Source organism: Vicia villosa, unplaced genomic scaffold (genome assembly GCF_029867415.1).
Source record: "Vicia villosa cultivar HV-30 ecotype Madison, WI unplaced genomic scaffold, Vvil1.0 ctg.001916F_1_1, whole genome shotgun sequence".
Classification (NCBI taxonomy): Eukaryota; Viridiplantae; Streptophyta; class Magnoliopsida; order Fabales; family Fabaceae; genus Vicia; species Vicia villosa.
Genome location: NW_026705775.1, coordinates 39,251 through 55,959, shown reverse-complemented (window position 1 = coordinate 55,959; position 16,709 = coordinate 39,251). Strand labels below are relative to the sequence as shown.

Here is a 16,709-nt window from a genome sequence, read left to right as displayed (position 1 = left end):
GTTGGCAAAGAAATTTTCTATACTTTTCCATTTATTTGAATCAATAATGCAAACTTTTCCTCGGAAAGGACTTGCTATGCTATCTAAGAAATTATACAAGTTTGAAAAGTGATTAGCTTCAACATGTTACTGGAAACAATATTTACATGGCTACTGCAGCTAATAAAATTTTGGAAATGGTTTGAATAACAATAACTCTTTCATTGGAATGGATGCCCCTTTCGTCTAACTTGTTCTCATAACAAGAATCAAATCCTTGAATTTCCCTCACTACCAGAAATATTCAGTATCAGATACATACTTCATGTAAATCCTTACACCAACTGTCAAAAACTAAAGACTTTCTCATTCTAACCATGCATGCATGTATGATATAAAATCTGATCTTAGTTACGAAAAAGAATCATGAGTCATAAATAATAGGGTTAAATAAGTTTTTGGTCCCTATAAAATTACCAAATTTCGTTTTAAGTCCCTCTAAAATTTTCCTTCAAATTTCAGTCCCTACAAAATATTCCGTCTAAAGAAATGGTCCCTGACGTTAAAAGCCACTAACGGCTGCTGATGTGTCAAGACAGGTGGAATTTTTTTAAACCATTTTTTAATTGTTTTAATCCAGCGTGTTATTAAAGGGACAACACAGTGTCATTCCTTTGCAAATCCTTTGCCCTAATTCCTCTTCTTCATCTTCTGCCTCCATTGTTCCTCTTCTTCTTTTGCCCTACTTCCTATATCAGTGTCACTTTGTGCTTCTTCTTCGTTCATTCCTTCAAGTTATTCTTCGTCCATCGTGACCTATGTCGTCTGTTTCAGTGAAATCGCGATTTGGTGGTAGGTTTTGTGGGTGTCAAGCTCGGATGGTGATGTATCAATGTAACAATGGAGCAAATAAGGGGAGGTTGTTTTGGAGATGTCCTTACTGGAAGAATGCTGATACTTGTAATCTATTCATATGGGCTGAAGATGTTGGTGAAAAATCTGGAAATGAAGATCTTACCATTAGGAATTCAGAGTTTGATGTCATGGAATCTGTGGGATATATGAAGTCATTGTATGAGGATGCAAGGAAGAAGAACAAGAACTTAAAGGCCAAGTTGAAAATATTGGAATATCATGGAAAAATAAAGATGTTGGTTCTTGTTGTGTCCTGTATGATTAATTTGTATTTTGTGTTCAAGTGTAATTACTGAGTTGTTTAGGCTTGTGAAATAATGTAGTCTGGTTATGTTTGGTTATGTTTGGATTTTATGTTTGGAAAAATATTGTAGTTTGGTTATGTTCATTGTTTGATGTATTTGTTTGATGTTCTTGTTTGATGTTCTGGTTTAATGAAATACAATGTAGTTCTTGTTTCAATTTTGTTTGTTATGATACACATAAATGAAAAACCAAAGCAACTGATAAAATGGTTCATAATACCAAAGCAACTGATACAAAACCAAAGCAACTGATAAAAACCAAAGCAACTGATAAAAACCAAAGCAACTGATAAAACCAAAGCTCTTAGATTCAGTACAAAACAAAAGAGATACATCCAAAAGTGGTTCATAATACATCTTCATAATACAGCTTAGATTCAGTTCAACACAAAAGAGATACTTCCAAAAGTGGTTCATCATACATCACACAAATGTTTCAAAGTAAATAACAAAACAATAGGACAATTATGGATCACTGAGTCATGCTCTTTTGGATGTCAGCCCATGGCTTGCTCCCACTAGCACTGCTCACAGTAGTGTCTTCATCAGGAATTTCAAGTGGATCATTTTGATCCCTTCCAGGCCCCGGTATATTTTTTGCCTTCAAAGTCCTTAGCCTATCACTCTTTCTAATTGGAGATGCAGCAAGATTGGACTTTTTCCTTGGTGATATCATTACCTTTACCTGTTAAGACAAAAAACAGTTAACAATGGTTTATAAACACAGCATGCCAAGGTACATCAATGTTTGTTACAAACTTACAGGGTCACTCATAGTTGACATAGTTGGCTTGTTGGCAGCTTTGGACACCTTTGGAGCAATGGATGGTTTGACAGTTTTTGGAACCTTGGGGCATTTCCCAATAAAGGTCTTGGGACCAGGTCTTTTACTCTTGACAGGACTAGTATCAATTCTCAATGGTGCAATGTCAAGTATTTCCTCATCATCTAACAAGGCCTCCAATTCATCAGGATCAATTCCACAATACCTTTTCATTGCCTCAGCTGAACTGACAGTGTTTTGTGAATGAGGCACATCTTCATTGGTATGAGGCACATCATTAGCAGGCACATCTTCATTGGTATGAGGCACACCATTAGCTTGATTCTCACTTACAGCTTCATTGGTATGAGGCACATCATTAGCAGGCACATCATTAGCAGGCACATCATTAGATTGCACATCATTAATTTGCACACCTTCAGCTTGATTCTCATTGCTATGAGGCACATCTTCAGCTTGATTCTCATTGCTATGAGGCACATCTCCAGCTTGCACATCTTCAGCCTGATTCTCACTTACAGCTTCATGTTGTGGCACATCATTAGTTTGCACAGAAGCCTTTGACTTCTTTGATTTCCCTCCTACATTTGCAGTAGACTTTGACTTCTTTGATTTCCCTCCTACATTTGCAGTAGACTTTGACTTCTTTGATTTCCCTCCTATTTGCACAGAAGCCTGCAACCAATGTAATTGTAAGAAAATCAACCAAAATAACTGTAACCAATTTAGTTCAATTACTTACCCTTTTTTTGACTCCAGAAGTTCCCACATTAGGTGTTTGGCTTCCTTGGGTGGGTGCAACACCTGTTGGTACATCTGTTGGTACATCTCTTGATACATCTCTTGGTACATCTCTTGGTACTTCACCAACAATAACTGCTAGCTGTTTGTTTTTCTTACAAGTCCTTTTGTTATGTCCATATTCAAAGCAAATCTTGCACCTATGACTTGTGTTAGTCCTTTGCCACCTTGTTTGACTTTCTTCATCAGCCTCTCTTCTTCTCAATTTCTTTGGTCTGCCAGGGCCTCTCTTATAACTAGGTGGCAAGATTTCAGGGTCAGTGGTCTTTGGCCATTTGTTTTGGCCATTAATAGGACTGATAACTTCATTGTAACATGTTACATAGGTAGACTTATGATAACACTTGTGTACATAGTTAATGGGGTTATCTACCTTCCTATGAATGGCTGCAACAGCATGTCTACATGGGATCCCTACCAAGTCCCAAAAATTACAAGAACATGTATGTTTTGCCAAGTCCACAACAAAACTATCTGTGAACATTACATGAGTAACCTGAAATGTTAATCTACCTGCATAAGTGGGCAGCCAACTAGCACTTTTTTCTATCTCCCTATCTAACCTTCTAAGTGGCTTAGACATAATCACTCCTTTGTAATTCTCTACCTTCTCCCTAAGAGTGGCAAACCTACCCATTAGATAGTTCCTAATCCATTCAAACATGGTTAGTATAGGTTTATCCCTTTGCATCAAAATAGTAGCATTAAAAGATTCACTTAGGTTGTTCATAAGAACATCACACTTAGAGTAGAAGGGAAAGGCATGCTTACACCACTTATTCTTGGGAATAGCATTCATCCATTCATAGGCATCTGGATTTGCCTCTTTAATTTGATTCATCTTAGCCTCATGGTCTTCAAAATAGGTTGCCTTTGCTGCAGCCATTATTAGATCTCTATAGAGTGTACCACCCCCAAACTTCTTCTTGAAGTTAGCATACAAATGTCTTAAGCAAAACCTGTGCTCAAATTCAGGATAGTCTTCCTCAAATACATTCACCAATCCCTGCATATAAAGACCTAAGTTAATACTTAAAATCACATATAATCACATATAAGGAAATAAAGATTAACAAATAACACCTTTTGCTGATCAGAAATGAAGCAACACCTATTATCAGAACCTATGTCTTCAAGAAGCAACCTCATAAACCAGCTCCAAGAGTCTCTACACTCAGTCTCCACAACACCAAAGGCAAGTGGAAGATACTGATCATTAGCATCCCTACTGACAGCTATCAACAATATTCCACCATATTTGTTCTTTAAGTGACAACCATCCAATCCTATGAAAGGTCTACAACCATTCTTGAATGCTCTCTTTGTACCATCAAAGCACATGTAGCACCTTTCAAACTTAGGTGGCAAACCAGAAATGTTCAACTTAAATGTATTACCTATACATGCCCTTCTCAATTCAGCTCCATATGACCATAACATAGTGTACTGCTTGGCTGAGTCACCTTCAACAACCCTTCTAGCTATTTGCCTTGCTTTGAAAGCCCTACATCCAGTAATTTCTGTGGCAAACCTCAATCTAACATCAGAAACAATCTCATTCAATTTCATACCTGAATTGTTCTTCAACTTGTCCACAATTATTCTAGACACCCAATCAGCATTAGCATTCTTGTTGAAGAACTTCCTTCCACATTTGTGCTTCTGAATTAAAGTCTTAATCCTGAATGATTCAGTTCTCAACACTCTACTGCATAAAACAGTGTAACCACATTGTTGTTTATCCTTACAAATAACCCTGCACCTTTCCCCATCATTCTTGGCAAACTTAACTTCCCTCCCATTCAACACATTGTGTTCCAGTACAGCCTTTTTAAATTGCTTCAGAGATGAAAATTCCATTCCAACCTTGAACTTAAATTCCTTTCTAAGTTTTTCATCATCCCTAAACTTTACCATTGAAGGCCTACCACCATCACTATCATCATCTGCCCCACTATCAAGCTCATCTGTTAAGTAGTCATCATCAATTATGTGTTCCCTTTCCATCTCTGCTGTCATCATTCCTGTATGTATACCACCTGCACCACTTTCTGTTCCACCTGCACCATTTTCTATTCCACCTGCACCATCTTCTACTCCACCTGCACCATCTTCCACTCCACCTGCACCAGAATTGTTGATCTCTTCACCTACATCTTCATCATTATCATTCATCCTCTCCTCTTCACTATCTTCAAAATGTATGCCATCCAAAGAGTCTTCACTTGATTCACTATCTTCACTATCTTCTGAATTAACATTGTCTTTTGGCTCAGTATATATCTCAATATCAGACTTTGTTTCCTCAGCACACATAGCTAACAATGTTGCATCCTCATCATTAACAAGTGGTTTTAGATCATTTTCAAGTGAGCCATGTTCGGACTTCCACCACATTTTCACATCTTCCTTTATAAATGAAGCATCCAAAGACTTAAGTAAATCACATGCTTCAAAATATGACCAGAAATCTGGGTCCTGACCAGCTATAGCAAAAACATCGCCCCCTTCATATGATACCCCTTCATCTCTTACAAATTTGCCATTGGTAAAAAAGACAACCTTAAATAACCCCATTCCCTACACATTTCAATGGTATATCAGACAAAAATAGAACCCTAAATACTGCATGCAAGGAACGCACAACCCTAAACAAGTTTCAAGACAGAAATGTCGCAATTATTAAACAATAGAATCAGAAAGTGGGACTTACCTTGTCGTTTTTTGGGACCGGAGCAGGAGCAGGAGTTGTCGTTGTTGGGACCACTTGAGTGAAAGGGACAAGAATGGATGAGAGAAGAGGGACCACGATGAAGATTAGAGAAAGAGGAGGGACCAGAAGAAGAAGATCATCTTAAAGATAAGGCTGGATTAAAACAATTAAAAAATGGTTTAAAAAAATTCCACCTGTCTTGACACATCAGCAGCCGTTAGTGGCTTTTAACGTCAGGGACCATTTCTTTAGACGGAATATTTTGTAGGGACTGAAATTTGAAGGAAAATTTTAGAGGGACTTAAAACGAAATTTGGTAATTTTATAGGGACCAAAAACTTATTTAACCCTAAATAATATGATAAATTTTCTTGTTCTTGAATTTGCTACAAATTAGCTACAGATTAGCTACGATTATTTATGAGCTCAAGTATGTTCTTGACCTTAGCCACGTGGTATGCCACGTTAGTATCTTTAACAGCTGGCACCGCCATGTGTCGTGCTACATCAGCTTCTGTTACACACGTTGGCAGGAGAGACCAAAAGTGTGGAAGGAAAAATTTAGAAGGACCATTTTTTAAAGAAAATATTTTGAGACTAAAAACGAAAATTAATAATTAGTTAAAATATAAGGATCAACATGATATATTAGTAGAATTATGTATTTTTTTAAGTATATATATATATATATATATATATATATATATATATATATATATATATATATATATATATATATATATATATATATATATATATATATATATATATATATAATTTTATTTAAGTTTTTAAAAATAAAAATTTAAATAAAATTTTGATTTTTTTTAATAGTTTTTCTTAAAATTTATTTTTTTAATATCAAAATTTTGAAAACTATTTATTTAAATTTGTTTTTTAAAATTATTATGTTATTTTGATTATATTTTAGACTTCAATAATATATATTTATGCTATTCGATGTCAAAATTAGTCTTTTAATTTATAAATAGTGAATTTTTTTATATATTTTAAAAAAATTATTTTTAGAATTTAAAAAAATTAAATTAAAATAAACTGGGCAATAATTTTATTAACCTAGACTAATTTAGTAGTTTTGTCATTGGAAGATTCAATCATGCACCACATATGAGCAAGTTTTGTATTGAAATTTGAAACATTATTTAGATATTTAGACACTAAATAAATTTGAATTCCACCAAATTCTACCATTTCTTTGATCAATCCAATAAAACTTTGCTTTGATTTTAAATAAGACTCCCGCAAACATGCGGTAAGGTTGACCTTCTCAGATTAGCCGGTTTTAAGGCCTGATATAGATGGTAAGATTGACCTTATCATATTAGTTTTAAGGCCTGATACCGAGTTTTAAAAAAAACAAAAGGTAGGAAAGGAAAAAAAATACATATTTATGAATAGAGAGCGTTAATTAAAAGTAATAAAATGGAGAATGCTATAATGCAAAATAAATTAAGAAATGTTGACTAGAAATCTTCAGGAGTACTAGCATTCAGCGAACAAAGCAACAAACTTCAAATACAGTTCAGTAATTAACAGTCTGTTCAATGATTATACAATCTGAACCAATCACTCACCTAAGATTGAATGACAACTATAGTTAGTATACACACTGATATTAATTAATATATAATATGATAATAGCATTAGAATTCTTCTTCCTTGCTAGCCTGCTGGCTGAATAAAATCCAGGTTTTCCAACCGACTTTGACAAACAGAGGACAATATGAAATCCTGCTGAATGTTGGGCCTGCTCAAATCAAGGCTAATTTCTAAAACTATATTTGTTATATACACTACTAGTCTAATTGCTACTAGTACCGCTGCTTCTGTACCTCTTCATAGCTCCATCTTCATCTGATTTGAGTGCAGAGATACTGTATGCAAATTATTGAAGTTGTTAAATTCAAATTCATCAGCTCCTTACAAATTTAAGGGCATATTAACAGGTTACAGGTTAGCTCCAATCTTAGTCTTATGAAGCCGAATGGCAGTGGAAGAAGCGGAACGTTTATGGAGGAGAGTGGAGACTAGTAATAGAAGAATAACTATTATATACCTGAATTTGCCGATGAGTCATAACTCAATAGTGAGTTTTCTGGGGTCATGAAATTAGGGGTGTTTTCTTCTCTCCCCCAAAGTGGTTGGTGGAATGCTTCAGATTGCCATGGTTGCTGAAATTGCTGTCTGTTTCCATTATGTGGGATTTCTGGCCACACGACGGGTGCAACTGCGGTAGGGAAGTTACTGTCCATGAGAGACACTCCCTACAAGCCAAAAGGAAGTTTTGTTAGCAGAAGGAAAAACAAACTTGATGAATAACTCTTTAATCAATGTGGAAACTTAGAAGAATTTCAGAAAGTAGTATAAAAAACTAAATCAAGACTGATTAATATTGCACAAGCGTAGATATGCTCCAATAAATTAACTAAAATGTTTCAGAAAGTGATGACATGTTATTCTTCAATCCAGACAAGTTACTGGAGTTCAGATTACTCCCCAAGCCAAAGAAATTAATAAATTCCATTTTTTTATGATAAAAGAGAATACTTACTTCAGTGGCCAATATGCTGTCAAGGTTGAAATCAATTATTGGATTAACTGCTGCAAGTTTCATCGATAAAATCTGAAACCAGAGAAATCAATGAACAATATCACATTTATGAAGTAACTCAAATGTTCCTGCATTGTGTTCTAATAGAAAGATCCTATGAAACAATTCTCAATCTTCATTTGATATCTTCACAATGAAAATATCATTTATATCATTTAATAACTTTCAAGGATATAAACAACCAAAAAATGCAGAAGTCCAGGAGCATGCAATTTCAGGCCTCAAGTCCCAATCACAATCAGGCATGCGAGGATTGAAGCAGACTTACTTTTTGAAGAAAAGTATGCAGTTTGTAATGTCATATAGTACAAAATAAGTAAGCAATGCTTTAAGTGCTCCCATGAGTGTAAAAATGTTCCTGAATATTACAGTTTACAGGACTACTATCATTTTTGAAGAATCAGATAAACACGTGGAAGAAAGGAACAGAGCCACTAATGTTCAAAGTTTTTAAGCACTATCCACAGGTTGATGATATAAGCATGAAAGCAGATTGCTGCTAACAACTTTATCCTAATCTTCATTTGTCTAAACAATTGCCTAGAATGTCATTCATATAAAATCTGACCTCTACTTCATGCTGCAGAGATTGCACATGGTTGATGATTTTATCCAAAACCAATGCCGTTCCTGATATCTGTAAAGCAAACTTTGTCGTGTCAGCTATCTTTGACTTACTAGATTAGCTGTTTTGAATAAAATCAACATGCATACACTCAAAAATCAAAGAGAGTCTGTCTGGGTACAGAGGCTTTGAAATTAAGAATAGAAAAAGCTTCAAATAGCTATGAATAAAATGTGATTGAACATAATAATATTAGTTAAGTATCAAAGAGAGAATTCATTTTTGGATACAGCCTCAAGATTATTTTACACGGTCTATATTGTGTTAGCTTAGTGGTAAGAGTTTGACCTTCTTTATGCATGTGTTTGGTTTGGCGGTGAAAAAAATTGAGTTTGAGTGAATTGATTCTGTAAAACTGATTCTAATTACAAGTGAGTTGAAGGTAAAGTGAGTTGAACACTTGAACAGTAAATTGCAGTGTAAAAATCACGTTTACAATCCAAAGGCTCCAAGGTTTACTTGAAAATACCATTATTGTAATAACCTTGAGACCACCAAAGAAGAAAAAAACAATGTAGCATAAACTTTTAATTTAGGAAATAAATCTTGAGGTGTGTATTTAACTAAAATTTAGGTGAAATCAATTGAATTATGTAAAATCTTCAAAGCCAGTTAGGTTTTCTGTTTGGCAGATATTGCCCTCCAAAAAGTAATCTTTATTTTCCCACCTTATTTTCCTTATCCCATATATGATTGATAGATACCAAACTAAGTGTTGATGGTAACCATCACATTCCCAAAGATGGATTAGTATTTCAATTGTTTAGGGGGCCCATGAATACAAGTTTCAACACACTTCCAAAGTTCCAAGTGTTAAAAGCCAGAGTCCAGCTAGAGTAACTCCCTTTCACACCCCACACGCCCATACCCACCTCTCTGTCTCTCCAATAAGTTAGAAAGTTAAAGAAAAGAACATAGGGTGATTACCTTAATTGTCCTGTACAAACCATGACGTATATGTATGTTGGTCCTTTTCAAAAAACAAAGGATTAATTCATTGCCATAGTAAAAAAGAATCGATACATTACTTTTATGTAACATCCTATTCTTCATATAAAACTTTTGTACAGGTTTTGAGCATTTTTCACAGTTAGATACAAATGTTACTGGAACCTAATCTATTTAGGAGGAGCATAGGATTACTATTACACTATACATTAACATCACTGTGTCACCGTCTTTAAGAGCGTGCAAGACAAACTACCGCAGTGGAATCACAATTTATCATGAGTAAACCTTGGTTAAATAGGGTCTCATAAATTGTTTCGCGATTAAACTGTGGTTAAATAGAGCCTCTATTTATTTTGTCATGGTTAAACCGCGACTAATCTGCCCAGAACCTCTAAAAACTTGAGACGACTCTGACACTATACTCGGTTAGAAAACCAAATATTGCATTAGAAGTTCTGTATTCAATTCTTTAAAGGTTAAAAAACTATTATTTTAACACCACTTCATTATTTTTTTTATTCCTTAAGAAAGGTTTAAGGGCACATGTAGGGTAATATTTTCCTAAAGTAGGGTAATATTTTAGTAAAGCACACAATTCCAAAAGAGGTGTTGTAATGTGAGAGATAAAACTACAAGAAATGCCATGTTGACACTATATGCTATAGAGCACTTTTCTGCGTGGAAAAGCATGCCCTTTTAATTTTGGTGAAAAGGTGATAATGACATGGCATGATCACTAAAATAGCCCATAATCTAGAGACACAAAAGAACTTTTGGGAGACAATTTAGATGGAATTATGGCATAATCATGATGATTAAATAAAGTACAAATGATTAGTTATAGTAAATGAGTATTATTAACATCTTAAAAGAAAGAAAAGGGACCAACCTTGTTGCAACCAGGGACCAGTTCCTGTAACAGTTTCATTCGAGCATTTATCTTCTCTCTCCTAGCCTACAAAATAATCAAATTAATATTAAAAATTACCAAACTTTATGATAATAAATTACTAATAAATAAATGTAATTAAAGAAGTGAATTAGAAGTTAATTAAGGATTAATAGTTTTTACCCTTTCTGCTAAACTATGGCTATCAGTGGCTTGACCTCGACGAACTCGGACGTGCACATACGGAAGTTCCTCGCCGTTGCCGGAATTCTCGTCGGCGGCGACGGTTTTGCTTTTCTTGGAAGATACTTTCACCTGCGTTTCACAGAACAAGATAATTCGCACAAATTACTGAAAAATTACTGAAAAGTAGAAAACCCTAATTATTCTCGAGAATGTTCGCAATTGAGTTCAAAGATGATGATAATGATGATGATGAACCTTCTTCTCTCGCTCCTTCCTCTTAGCGTGTTTGGAATTCTTGTTCTCAACTGTGCGATCGGAGATACATCGACCTTCCTCGATTTCCGGTAGCTCGTTTTTCACTTCCGGCAAAGGCGAGTTTGCTAAATTCTCACCGGCGAACACGGAGAATCTCGCGGCGCGTTCGACCAACGCGGTGTTGGAAGGGAAAATCAAATCATCCGTGTTACAAGTTAGGGGATAGGGTTTCGGGCTAATGACGTGGCGAGGTGGTTTTCCGGTGAGTTCCGGAGAATGGAGAAGCTCGACGACCTGCGTCGGTGGAAGTTCGAGAAGTGCGGTGAAGGAGCTGGCGGTTTCCGACGCCGGCGCCATGATTCCCTGAATTTCTTCGTTGAATTGAATGGATTCGAACGTGGTTTGCTCCATGATGCAATTGAACCAAACTGAACCGGGTTTGGGAATGATGGACCGGGAGGGAAATGGTTTGGGAGGAAGTGATGGAGGGAAAAAAGAGAGAAAGAAAGAGAATGGAAAATGGGGAGAAAGTAAAGAGTAGTGTAGTGAGTGATTTATATGTGTTTCTGATATTGTTTATGAGAAGGTTGCTACTTTTCTGCCATTTCAAGTAGCAAGAAAGCAACGTTGTTACGCTACGGGTTTGTTTCGTTTGGGTATTGCAAATAAACGGGAATTTCCGTACTGTTGTAACGGAAAGTGTTGAATATGATGTTTGTAGTAAAAGGATCTTATGGTTTGATGCGGTTCAGGCATCAACGTCTCTAGTTTATCGAAAAGAAAAAAATAAAATGCTACAAGGGATCGATTGAGTAAACCTGGAAAAAAAATTTTTTTTAAGCGAAACAGATATATTAAAGAAGCATAAGCGGGTGCTAACCCACGATTAAAAAAAACTCACAACCAACAAAGAATTCAACACTAATTTTCCATACAAATGGCCGGATTAACACGTCAATCCATTTAAAGAATATAATTCTGCACATTATAAAATGAGAGAAATCATTCCCAAACAACAAATTTAATCATCTCAACCATATTAAAATTACTCAAGATGCCTCTCTGTTTAAGAGAACCTCATTTCTACAATTCCAAATACTCCAACAACAAGTCATCCCAAAAAGCCACCTAGTGTTCACCGTAAACATGGACTTACAAACCGAATAAAAAATTAAAAGGCGATTAAAAATATTACCCGTAACGGAAGAGATATCAATGCAAAGCCAATCACAAAATTTTGTCCACCAAATCAAAGAAACCGGGCAAAAAGCAAAAAGATGATCTTAATCTTCCTCATCCAACCCGCATAACGGACAAACTAAATTTAGCGGACCCGACAAAATATTTTGCTTCGACAAAGCCATCTTGGTAGGAATTCTCTTCAACAAAAGCCTCCATCCAAAAATCAAAACCTTGCTTGGAACCTTAGTCTTCCAAAAACGTGTCAACGCCTTCACGAGAGTAATCTCCAAACCCGAACAATTTTTATTTGATTTCTACGATGAGTACATATGAAATATGTGGAGAAAGAGATAGTGAGAGAGAAGAGGATTAGAGGGAGATAATTTAGGGTGAAAACAATAACTTTCATTGTTATTGATGAGTATTTCTTCAAGACATTTATACTAGTATCAAATTTTTATTTGATTTCTACAATGAGTACATATGAAATATATGGAGAAAGAGATAGTGAGAGAGAAGAGAATTAAAAAGAGATAATTTAGGGTGAAAATAATAACTTTCATTATTATTTGATGAGTATGTCTTCAAGACATTTATACAAGTGTTATAAAATAATTAGGACCTAAAATACATAACTGAAAAACCAGAAAAAACAAAAACTCGGGGTTGTAACCACTTAACATAAATTGTTAACCGGTTACAGTTGATACAAACTCAAAAATAATAATCTAGTGTAACCGGTTAACGCCAACTCAAAGCTTCTTTTTTCTCCTTCCAAAAGTACTTTTCTCCAAGCTGTAATCGGTTACACCCTCGTGTTAACCAGTTGCGACACTTGAATTACCATGTTTTCACTCAATACATCACCTTAATTCAAGTGCTCCAAGTCGTCCATGTTCATGCTCATTTTCAACCTTTTGAATACATCATTTGTGACTTTCTTAGTTAACAAATCAACAACTTAGTCTTCACTTCTATAATATCTCAATCTTAACTTGTCTTCACTAACAAGTTTCATCAAGTAGTGAAACCTCATCTCAATTTGCTTGCTCCTCCCATGAAATTGGGTTCTTAGCAAGATTAATAACGAAAAAGTTGTCAACCAAGAGTGTAACAACCTCACCCTCACTATTGCCCAACTCCTTCAATAGATTCATTAGCCACATGACTTGGCACGCACATAAAGAAGCAGTAATATACTCGGCCTCATAAGACGAGAGTGCATCTACTGTTTCCTTCTTTGAACACCATGAGATAGGTGTTCTACCGAACATAAAGATGTATCCAACTGTAGACTTTAATCATCTTTATCTCTACACCAATTGTAATTAGTAAAATCAAGAAAAATATATTTTCTTCTTGTATCTACAAGCAATGGACCCTTTGACGTGTCTTAGGATTCTTTTTAGTGCTTCCAAGTGAGACACATTCGTTCTCTCCATGAATCAACTCGCAATATTGACACTAAATGTCAAATCTGGTCGTGTATTGCATAAGTAACGTAATGATTCAATCAACCTTTTATATTGGGTTGGATCTACGTTTTGCTCCTCTTTATTCTTTGACATCTACAACCTTGGTTCAGCTGGTGTGCATTACACTGCTCTATATCACACTTCTTTAATGTCTCAAGAGCATATCTCATTTGGTGTATAAACAGTCCCCTTTTTGACTTGTGGAACTCTATACTAAGGAAGTATGTCATGATAGCAAGGTCACCCATCTCAAATTCTTTCATAAGCTCACTTTTGAACTTAGAAATACTTTTCTCGTTGCTACCCGTGATCAACAAATCGTCTACGTATAAACAAAGAATAATCACCCCTATACTTGTATCTGTCTTCATATAAACATCATGTTCAGACACACATTTCTTAAAGTTGGCCTCAAATAGGAAACCATCTATCCTTTTGTTCCAAGCTCTGGGAGCTTACTTCAAATCATATAGCACTTTCTCAACTTGTAGAATCTTCCCTCTTGGTTTTTCACCACAAAACCAGGGGGTTCTTCTACATACACGTCTTCTTCAAGCGGGCTGTTCAAATATGCGGATTTCACATCTGTTTGATAGATATATTCATTGTTGTTACAAACACGCATGTTGAATTAACTAAACATAGGACTAGAGAACATCATGAATAATGGGTGGACACATATAAACTTTGAGCCTTAAAATACTAATTGAAGTGGGGTATATTTCGAAAGCATACTTCGACAAATTAACGTTCCTGACTCCCATGAGTTTTGCTTAATTTTTGTGTTGGTATCATATGCTTTTGTTATATTTTATACAAAAAATCAATCAATGTTGCACCCAAACTAGTGATTCGTTCACAAAGTTTTGCGACACCTTTTAAATAAAATCTTCAAGACTTACATCACTATTGCATTAGAATTTTCATTCTTAGAATAAACATTTTCTACTTGTAGCATAATCGCTTGACATCAAGGAAGTTTACACTTGAGTATCAGCAAGGGGCATCTTTCCTCGAAGACTATGTGGAACAAAGAATATGCCATGTTTAGTTGATCTGGGGCAGTTACGTTGAGATTCCACAAATCTCTCAAAGAATTTGAAGAAACTTAGGGAAACCTGTCCCAAGTCTGTACAAGTTGCTCTCTATTCAAATGTTTTTCTTCATAAACCATACTTAGTCAATTATTAATATCCTTAATCGACTTGGAGGTGTTACATGTTGATTTAATTGAATAGAAGTTACTCTTAATCAATTAACCAGTGTGCTTAACTTTTCTAATTGATCAAGCAAGCTATCTAATCATTTAAGCCATTGTCAGAATTAGTTTTGAAAAGTTTTATAAAAAAATGTCAGGTTTGAAATTATTTTTTTGTATATGTGTGCGCGCGTGCGTATGTGCATTGTCTTAATACATCAAAACTTACTCTTATTTATTTCTTTTACAATACAGTAATCAAAACTAGATATAATAGTAAGTGCAAGACCATACGAACTTTCACATTTTCAAATTCACACCTTCAAAATCTTAACTTCATATCTTCAAAGTCTCTTTACTTGATTAAGATTTGTCTAACACTTTATTTAATCTTTGTCTTAGCACTCATTCTCTTTACTTGATTAAGATTTGTCTTAACACTTTATTTAATCTTTGTCTTAGCACTCATTCAAACTTTGACTCACTCTTTCATGTAAAACTTTAATATTTGAACTTATGCTTGCTTCTTTAATTTGATGAGACTTTGGTTATATTTCTTTTTTGTCCAAATATCATCATCAAGAACCATTTGAAAGGATCTTTCTAAAAAAAATGTATCCAAGTGAATCCTTTTAATAAAAAACAATTGACAATTTGAAATCTCAAAAAAATAGGAGATGGATTAAGAATTTTCCCTAATATATATCTTTAATTTGGATGCTTCATTCTCATCCTAGGTAGGAGTGATTCTCTTGCAAACACCCATGATAACCAATGAAATTGTAATGGAAGCATAAATCGGACAAGTTTATATAACGTTATCTTGCAAACTATCTATCAGCCAACTTAATATAAGGAATAAGGTGGATTCTAACTTTTTAGTACCAGCCTAATGCTCAAATGCCCAAAAAAAAAATCTCCGAGGAAAAATTTGGTGTCATTGACATGATGAATCTATTGCAATAAAATAATAACACAGTTACACAGGTTTTTTTTGTGACTATTGCATTGCATCTTCAATAGTTGAGACCAAAAGTATGTTTCTTTTTTTACTACATCAAATCTATTTCTTAGTGGCATCACTAGTACAAAAATGTTAATTTATACCCGTTTTTTATTAAATTTACACCCATTATTTTTAAAAAAATATATATATATATAAAACTCTAGTACGAACTAAAGTATTTTAATATTGATCCTAACTTTAAACATTGGCCATTTTGAAAGATTTTTTTTCCAACTTTTAAATTAATGGAATGTGACGGAACGGAACGAAATGGTGAAAAATGAAATTCTATTGTTTAAATTTGTAAATAATAAATGAAATAGAAAGAAAAATGATAAAATCAATTCTCATACTATCCAATCTTCCATTTTTTTTTTCAAGTAGGATGTATGCAATTCAATGAAATATTTTTAATAAAATAGTAAAATAAGTGAGATCTATATTATATTATATTCCGCTCTATTTTATTATATTTCATTTCACTCCTCTTTATTATATTTCATCAATTTAAAGATAGCCTTAGATTCTTCACATTTATACTTATAATATTTGTCATGTTTTATGTGTTTCATTTCTCTATACTCCATTATATTTCATTAATCTAAACATAGCTTTTAGATAATTCACTTTTATATTTATTTACCTTTTTAAATCTGAATGATGTATTGTTTACATGCAATTGCAATTGTGAAGTTTAATCCCTTCAACTAGTGGTGGAATAGGCCAGACCCAAACCTTTATTCTACTGAACTACTCCTATGTCCCAAAATAAATATCATATTTGGAAAAAAAATTTGTCCCAAAATACTTGTC

The 16,709-nt window shown here is 34.4% G+C and overlaps 2 protein-coding genes across 2 annotated transcripts; both read right to left on the bottom strand.

Annotated features, from left to right (window-relative positions):
- Positions 1-1,562: 1,562 nt before the first annotated feature.
- On the bottom strand, positions 1,563-5,839 carry LOC131637112 (uncharacterized). The gene is made up of 5 exons (XM_058907705.1): positions 5,498-5,839; positions 3,868-5,364; positions 2,726-3,790; positions 1,963-2,658; positions 1,563-1,884 (listed from the first exon to the last, which is right to left on the bottom strand). The coding sequence occupies exons 2-5, from the start codon at positions 5,359-5,361 to the stop codon at positions 1,672-1,674; spliced, it is 3,468 nt and encodes a 1,155-aa protein (XP_058763688.1). The 5' UTR covers positions 5,362-5,364; positions 5,498-5,839; the 3' UTR covers positions 1,563-1,671.
- Positions 5,840-6,977: 1,138 nt separating this feature from the next.
- LOC131637109 (transcription factor bHLH48-like) lies at positions 6,978-11,753 on the bottom strand. Its single transcript, XM_058907701.1, has 7 exons — positions 11,036-11,753; positions 10,778-10,909; positions 10,595-10,660; positions 8,698-8,766; positions 8,070-8,141; positions 7,575-7,782; positions 6,978-7,392 (listed from the first exon to the last, which is right to left on the bottom strand). The coding sequence occupies exons 1-7, from the start codon at positions 11,444-11,446 to the stop codon at positions 7,355-7,357; spliced, it is 996 nt and encodes a 331-aa protein (XP_058763684.1). The 5' UTR covers positions 11,447-11,753; the 3' UTR covers positions 6,978-7,354.
- Between the last annotated feature and the right edge of the window lie 4,956 nt (positions 11,754-16,709).

Excerpts from the sequence above, each read along its gene's own strand:
- LOC131637112 (XM_058907705.1), bottom strand. The coding sequence starts at position 5,361 with ATGGGGTTATTTAAGGTTGTCTTTTTTACCAATGGCAAATTTGTAAGA. Across the intron at positions 3,791-3,867 it reads TCATTTCTGATCAGCAAAAG|GGATTGGTGAATGTATTTGA; the intron begins GTGTTATTTGTT and ends CTTTATATGCAG. Across the intron at positions 2,659-2,725 it reads CTTCTGGAGTCAAAAAAAGG|GCTTCTGTGCAAATAGGAGG; the intron begins GTAAGTAATTGA and ends CATTGGTTGCAG.
- LOC131637109 (XM_058907701.1), bottom strand. The coding sequence starts at position 11,446 with ATGGAGCAAACCACGTTCGAATCCATTCAATTCAACGAAGAAATTCAG. Across the intron at positions 8,767-10,594 it reads TGGTCCCTGGTTGCAACAAG|ATATCAGGAACGGCATTGGT; the intron begins GTTGGTCCCTTT and ends TTTGCTTTACAG. Across the intron at positions 7,783-8,069 it reads ACAGCATATTGGCCACTGAA|GGAGTGTCTCTCATGGACAG; the intron begins GTAAGTATTCTC and ends TTTGGCTTGTAG.